Source organism: Gekko japonicus, unplaced genomic scaffold (assembly GCF_001447785.1).
Source record: "Gekko japonicus isolate JY-2015 unplaced genomic scaffold, Gekko_japonicus_V1.1 scaffold397, whole genome shotgun sequence".
Taxonomy (NCBI): domain Eukaryota; kingdom Metazoa; phylum Chordata; class Lepidosauria; order Squamata; family Gekkonidae; genus Gekko; species Gekko japonicus.
Window position 1 is genome coordinate 476,957 of NW_015170286.1, and position 8,072 is coordinate 485,028.

At 40.2% G+C, this 8,072-nt stretch overlaps 1 protein-coding gene across 1 annotated transcript in view; it reads left to right on the forward strand.

Annotated features, from left to right (window-relative positions):
• The window catches only part of NELL1 (neural EGFL like 1), a 759,185-nt gene that overhangs the window by 96,150 nt on the left and 654,963 nt on the right, over positions 1–8,072 (forward strand). Inside the window, exon 3 of the mRNA XM_015417871.1 lies at positions 3,782–3,932. Coding sequence (XP_015273357.1) covers positions 3,782–3,932 — 151 coding nt within the window. The remainder of the gene's footprint in view (positions 1–3,781; positions 3,933–8,072) is intronic.

Below are 8,072 nucleotides of genomic sequence, written 5' to 3' on the forward strand. Positions count from 1 at the left end.
TCTCCACAGAACCTCGGCCGCGGGGGACAGCGATACACGTTGCACCGCCGTCGCCAGGATGTGACGCTACGCGTCGCTCTGGCCGTTGCCAGAGTGACGCGTAGCATCACATCGTGGCGACGGCGGCGCAACACATATTGCTGTCCCCCGCGGCAGAGATCCTGTGACGACATGCGGATCCCCCGCCGCGGCTTGGCAGCCCTAGTATTTAGAAAATGTATACACCTGCTCTCCAGAGAGGTGACTTAGTTTTCAACCAATCATGATCCAAGATCAGCATATATGACTTAGACATTAGAATTGCACTTGAGAAAACATGTTGCCATACATATTTTTTTATATTTTAAAGGGGGGGAGTTTAAACTTGTCCTCCCTATCTGTTGGGTGTAGATTTCACTGCCGGGGAGGTAGGGGGGGCTCTTGCATGTATCTTGTACAAAAGTTAAAATGATGTCAGGGAATGCTTTGATTACACAGAAAGAGTTCCCTATGCTTTCAAGGAGATGTCTGAACACTAACTGGCTTTTGTAATGTATGCATTGACATTCCTTAAAGCTAGGCCTTAAAAGGAATTAAGTAATTTTATGACCATCCATAACATTAGTACCTATCCAAGCTAAACTAAGCTTAATGATATGGGTAATCAAATCTGATGATTAATGACTTATGCCGTTTTAGAATGAGAAGGTAGGGGTTTTTTCTTCTTCTTCGATGCCAGAATAATTTAGTGGGGGAACTGAATTGCTGATATGTATTTTGTTTGTTAGCAGAATGGCTATATGTTACTTAATAAGATGTCAAACCAATCTGGTTAAGTGCATTTTATCTCCCCATGACAAATAAGGTGTAACTCAGCCTCTAGTTAAGTTGGGGCGGGAGGGGTGCTAACCAAAGATACGAAAACTTTCTGGTGCTGCTACTTTCTCCTAGTTCCTGTGTGACCCTTAGAGATCCTTGTATGATATCTGAAAGCTATTAGAGTAGCCAGATGGTCTTTATGCAGATTCAGCTTCACAATGATTATGCTACTTAACGGCAGTGTTCCCTCTAAGCTGAGTTAGTGTGAGCTGGCTCACAGTTTTTTAGCCTCCAGCTCACAGTTTTTTGTCTTAGCTCAGGAAGGATGGCTCTAGAGCAAACTAATTTATGCAGTAGCCAAATTGCTTGCTCACAACTTTAATGCCAGTAGCTCACAAAGTAGAATTTTTGCTCACAAGGTTCCACAGCTTAGAGGGAGCATTGCTTAAGGGATATTCAGTGTTTAAAATTATTAAAATGAGACATCTCTGTCCTGCATAAATTGTTTAGATGGAGTGAGTGGCAGGTTAATTGTAGGCACATGCAATAGCTGCATACCTTAGATCAGTGGTGGCGAACCTATGGCACGGGTGCCAGAGGTGGCACTCAGAGTGCTCTCTGTGGGCACGCGTGCCATCGCCCCAACCAGGCCCAGAACATCATTAAAGTGCCGAATTCTCTGCCAAATAATTTTAAGTAAATGAAAGCATTTGGGATTGCTTTCCTTACTTTGTTTGGATCATCTTAAGTTAATGTATGAGTTGTTTTTTCTAAAGTAAAACCTCAGTATTCAGGTTAAATTGCCGTGTTGGCACTTTGTGATAAATAAGTGGGTTTTGGGTCACAGTTTGGGCACTCGGTCTCTAAAAGGTTTGCCATCACTGCCTTAGATTAATAGTGTTTTTTGTGGGTTTCGTCTTTTTTATAGTAGCCCCCTTTTTTAATTTGGAAGCATTAGTGGCCATTTAAAAAAAATAAATTTAGCCTAAAGGCCTTCTCCAGCTGCTGCCACCAGTAACATTCAGAGGTACACAGCCTCTGAGCATGGAGGTTCCATTTAGCAATCACACCTAGAAGTTCTTCATAGATCTCTCCCCCTCCACTATTTTCCCTACTCCCCTTTCAAAATCATCTTAGGGGACAATCATATCTTGTGGCTGTAAATTCCACAAGTTAATTACGTTGCATTCAGAATTGCAGCATTTTGTCCATCCTGAATTTATTGCCTATCAACTTCATGGGTTGCCCCCATATTCTTATATTATAGGAGAGATAATAATACAATCTTTTATTCGCTTTCTCAACCTCATGCATAACTTATAAATATTTGCTGTGTCTTCCTTTAGTTAGGGTTCCTTGACATCTTTTTCTTCATAAGAAGGCATTCTTTTTCTTGCTCAGAATTGTGGTGAGGGGTGCTGATACAACCAACATCCCCCTCCTGATGCTGCTCAGCACCAATGGAGTGCCCTCCTCATGCCTCCCCCCCCCCGCTGTACAGCCGATAAGCAGCTGGCTTAGGTGACCTCACTTTATCATTAGATGCGTCAGCGGGCTTTCCAAGTTTCCCTGCCTGTCTCATTTTCAAAATGTATTTCACTCACTCACTCACTCAGCTTAAAATTTAATCAAACATAGAAGATTTTATTTATTGATTTAATTTCAAATGTACAGTTCTAACTCTGGTGTGAGTTGCCACCAGCAAGTGGCCTACCAATCACTTGCCATGTTTTGTGCTGAGGAATGCTACGTATTCAGCCTAGAATTTTACTTTTATTTAATTTTTGTGAGTATTTTGTGTGTGCACCGATATGTGTATGTCTCTGTGTGTGCCTGGAAGTCAGGACTGACTTCTGGTGAGCCCTAGTGGGGCTTGGATGTGAGAGAGGTGGTTTGGTATTGCTTATCTCTGCGTCCTGGCCCTGGCATTCCTTGGAGGTCTCCCATCCAAGTACTCGTCAGGGTTATCCTGGTCAGGGCAGAATTTTACTTTTATATAGTAAAAATTTTACTGCCTTTGTGAAGTGGCAGCATACTTTTTATAATTAGTTAGTAATGGAATTCAGGAAAACCTGCATAAACCTGCACAAATCCCCTAAATATGTGATACGGATGGAGTTTTGAGAGCAGAATAACAGCAGTGCAGGATGAAAGAGGGCAATTTATTCTCTCTAATACAGTTGTCACCATCTTCTGCCACCTCACTTTCATAATTTTCTTCCCCCTTTCCTTATGACAATGGTATAAACTAACAAGGCTTGAAGGAAATGTGATTTTAAGCTGAGCAGTGGTGTGTGGAATTTTTCCTTTGCTTGGACAGGGAGTGGGTGCTTATCTCTGAAGATCAGATTCTAGTCTCATAAATGTTTCATGAACTACCTGCCACATTTTGACTATTTAAACTCTGAAGTCCCAGGAGTGATGGTTGTTCCTGCAAGTATGTTGTATGTGTGTGTGTGTGTGCTGAATTAAATACATTTGGGAGGCACAGATATGTCCACAGAGTATTGCTACCAATAACACATTTCTGCCCCCGCATGGTACAAGGACAGAATCTCTAGATGTATTATTGCAGGAAACAATTGTAAAACTGAAATTGGACTTAGCAAGTGACTTTGGGAATAGTCAGTCTTTCTGAATTTCGAAGCCTATTATCTGGTTGCCATACACTTCCTGAATCAGCAGTGTAATCTGCTCATAGCATATCCTCATGGCTTGGCATCTCCTGTCAGAAACTCTGTCAGAAAATCAGCACCTGTCTGATTGTGAACTTGTCAGTGTGACAAATGGGGCACAGATAAAGATGGTGTCTTCTGTGTTCATATTGCATTATTGCAATAGTAGCCCATGGTATTCAAGTCTCTCAGACTGAAGAATGTGCCTATAGGAGACTGAAAACTGAAAGTATTTTCTTACTCTTTCAGATGTAAACATTTTTACAGTATGTTTGTTCCCTCCTCTTTTTTCAACTGAACTTCTCTAGATGTAGACAGAGAAATCCATGCAGCACCCCACACAAGTGAGAAGTTAATTCAGCTCTTCCGGAATAAAAGTGAATTCACATTCTTAGCTACCCTACAACAGCGTGCATCAACTTCAGGAGTCGTTCTATCTATACGAGAACTGGAACACAGGTAAGGGAAAAAACTGGTTTGTGTTAAATACCAAATGAGTGGGTATTTAAGACTGCATAACTAGCAAGCCAATAATCTGAAGAATGAAGTCTCTTTGTATTTCAGGTTTTGGGTTAAACCAAGACATTGAAATGTAATGCCCTAGATCGGTTTTGCATAACACTTCGAGGTTTCTGTTCTCTTTGATCTACACTTTGTACTAAATGGAAAACTGAATTTTTATAGGGCTATTTTTTTTAGTGTGTCATTCTACCTATTAATGGTATCATTTATTGACTTGGAGCAAGAGTAACACTTCCACTCATGCAGGGGCTTCTGCCCATGGAGCATGATTTCTCCGATCCTCCCCCCCCTCCTGTGGCAGCCTGAAATGTCCCATGAAATCCTTTTCCTAGGGGAGGGGCCCCCCTCAAGGAACCAGATTTTGGGGGAGAGGCATTTTGGGCTGCTGAAGGAGGGGGGTCTTGACTTGCACCCATGGAAACATTTAGTCCAGATCTAAGCCATTGCTGCTTGAAAAATAGCTTACTCAAGGTGGTTTACAAAAAATTGATAACATTGATGAAAACTCAAGAACAAACTTCCGTATTGTCATTTCAGAATACGAAAGTAGTAACAATAGATTTAGAAGGAAACATTGGTCCAATTCATTTTGCCATGCCATAGGCTAAATCAAATGAGAATACTTAAAGTTGCCTTTTAAACTAATGGAGAGATCAACACAAAAAGTGTTCCTTAGGGGAGGTGTTCCCAAAACATGGTGCCGTCCTAAACAAGGCACCAGCTGAATGCTTTTCCAAATAGCTACAATATGTAGCATGCTGCTCCAGTTGTCAGTGAGTGTGGGTGTTTAGATAAATGGAGGGTATTCTTGCAGGGCAATGGCTTTACACCACTTATGCTGAAGTTTGTTGGTAAAAATAGCCGTACTATCACCCACTGGAAGAGTGCTTCAGTGTGGAATACAAAACCATTTTTAGTCTATAAAAAAGATTTCACATTAGCTTTGATGACTTTGCCACCTTACCTAGGGGCTGCTACCCTTGTATCATCCTTTAATTCATCATGCATGCCTTCTGGTTTACTTCTTCATGGCCCTTAAATTTACAAGGATTGAACTGGCCTATGCTTCTTGCTTCACTATGTTTTATTTTGTTTAAAAATAGTTCCTGTAGTCCTTGAAGTCCAACAATTAGATCCTTGTTAGATTGTATACTTCAAGTGACTTTTCTAAAGTGATTGGCTTAATTAGGTCTTGCTAGTGCAAAAAATAATGTACATTGTATAAGGTTTGTTATTAACTTAGAAAGGGAGACAGAATACAAACAGCAGACACTATAGTTGCCTCAAAAGGAAATTAGAGCAGGTCATCATAGTATGAAGTCTGTCTTCTGTGGGTTTTGTAATTGTTGTAAAGGAAGCATTCAATAGTCCAAAGGTGTGGGGCATGGTGTTTCGGCAACAACTTTTGCCGTGAACACTTTTAATCAGTTTGAGGAATATTTCCTCACTGTGCCTAGCTGAACAAATCAATTAACATAATGTGCTCAGGTGGCAACAGGGAATAATCATTAACACATTCAATTGAACAAAGAGATTCAATTGAAAATGAGGGATTTAGTACTGCTTATATATTTAAAAGATTTCTACACTGCTGTTCCACTCTGTATGGCTTTCAGTGCCATTTAGAAAGGTGATCTAAAAATAAGGCTGGTTAACCACACATGCATACATAGCTGGTGGACAGATATTTTAGTCTCTTCTCTCTAGTCCTCAATGTTTTCTTGCCACTGCTGCTCTGGCCGTTGTTCTTGCTTCAGGGTGCATCAGGGTAAATAATACTACCCTTCCTGAATAGGTTGTCAAATATATACTCATCAGCCAGCCATATATCATCAGTCTCTACAGGACAGAGCTGCTTCTTTGCCCTGCTCCACAGGGTGGAATTCAGTCAGAATGGAGACTTTGGCAGGTTCCCTCCCACTTTCGATTGCCTCAACTGTGGTAGTTAAGAACTGGAGTGAAGGGCTGTCAGTTCAAGCAGAGTCCTGCAATGATGGGATATAAAACATTTCTCAAGATTATCGATTTTATGGTATTTTAATAGAATGATATTGAGAGGTAGGCTGCAAATGTTTTAAATAATTAAGTGGAGGATGAGACAGATTGTAGATTGAGGGCTCCCCATTAAAAACAATATTTATACACATAGAAAACTCAAGGATGAGGCTTCTAATTGTCAGCACACTGATTTTTTTGAGAATGGAAAAACATTGTCCTGCAAATCACAACATGTTGCTCCTGAGCTCCTCTCAATTCAGTATCTATTTATCTAGTAATTAAATTCCTGTACAGCTCCACAGCAGAGGTATATATACAGTAAACCCAAAACCAAACAAAACCATAGAGTATTATCGTTATGTATGACTGTTCTAGCCATCTAGTAATTATTTGGCAAGAAAATAGTTTAAACAATTTTCAGTCAGGTTACCATTGTTGAATTTCATTTATTTTCTGAGCTATTATGCATACTAATTGGTTTCTGTAAAAATGAAAACATTTTGAGACTAGTTTAAACAATTTTCAGTCAGCTTACCATTGTTGAATTTTATTTATTTTCTGAGCTATTATGCATACATTGGTTTCTGTAAAAATGAAAACATTTTGGTTTGGGTCTAAATAGTACTTTTGTTACCTAGAATAGGGGTGTACTATTAGAATAATTTTGGCTGCAGTCACAAATGCTAAATAATCCACTTTCAATACACTTTCAGTGCACTTTCCAACTGGATTTTTACTGTGTGAACTGGCAAAATCCACATGGAAAGTGCATTGAAAGTGAATTGAAAGTGGATTATTTAGCATGTGTGACTGCAGCCTTTGTGCACCAATTTAGCACTTACTTTAGCCATTGTTCATTCATTTACCTAGAAAAGCAGGGCTTAACTCAGTGGCTTGGATCCTAGCAGTGCTTTTGCATGTACAGTGTTTTGAGGAGGGGGCATAGCTCAGTAGTAGAGCATCTGCTTGACATTCAGAAGGCCCCAGGTTCAATCCCCAACACCTCTAGTTGAAAGAATCAGGTACTAGATGATGTGAAAGACCTCTAACTGAGACCCTGGAAGGTAACTGCCAGTCTGAGTAGACAATACTGACCTTGATGGCCAATGGTCTGATTCAGTATAAGGCAGCTTCACTTGTGTTCATGTATGTTCATCTGTTTCAGTCCATGCTCTGTTGTGGAGAACATTCCTTTAGCACGAGATGGTTTTAATGTCATTGAAAGACATTGGTCTTGTATGAGCAGGTGTGTCAATGCTAGAAGAACACTGTCTTCATCAGAGGACTATCCCCGTATTGGAAAAGGGCACTGCACAAACAGAAATAAGACTGGAGTCAAGCCAGTGTCTTTGACAGCAGATCATAAATTCATTTGAGTGGTAATGGTCAGCATGACTCTTGCATTTAATTCAGGTTTCCTTTTAATCTAAGTTATTTTATCGAGACACACTTATTATAAGAGAAATAAAACTGAAACATTAAAAAATCAATTGATTTTTTTCCCTACCATTCGGCTTGGAAGAGCCACTTTGAGTTGACATTTGTGAGGCATTTTGATAAAACAAAAGTCCTGTAAATTTCTTGAGACTTGTGAAAATTCTGTTTACATTTTTCTCTTGTGTTTTTGTTAAGTCCGTACTTAACAAAGTAGTCAGAGAGTGATTTCAGAAAAACTCAGGTTTATTCAGCTCTTCAATCGACTTCTTCTGACACGGTACAACTCCTCATAGCCCGAACAGCTAGTCCATTTCAGCTGCTCGGTATTTAAACATTCCGGGCTAATGTAGCCACACCTACTGTACATTAAACCAACCTATCAGGTTGTGCGCATGAACGACCAATCATAAGCGGTCCCGCTTACATACATTCAAATCTGATTGGCCACAATACTTTTCGGCGCGAATCCCTGCCGAAGCTGAAGCTTTGCATGGCTTCTCTATGGGAGGATTTACATACCTCCTAATGCATTCAGGGCAGCATCTGAATACATTACAAATCCCTCCCCCCTAAGCAAAAACAACTACGAACAATCATAATCGCTTAGGTAGGAAGGTGCTCTTCTTGTTCTCTGAGACCGTC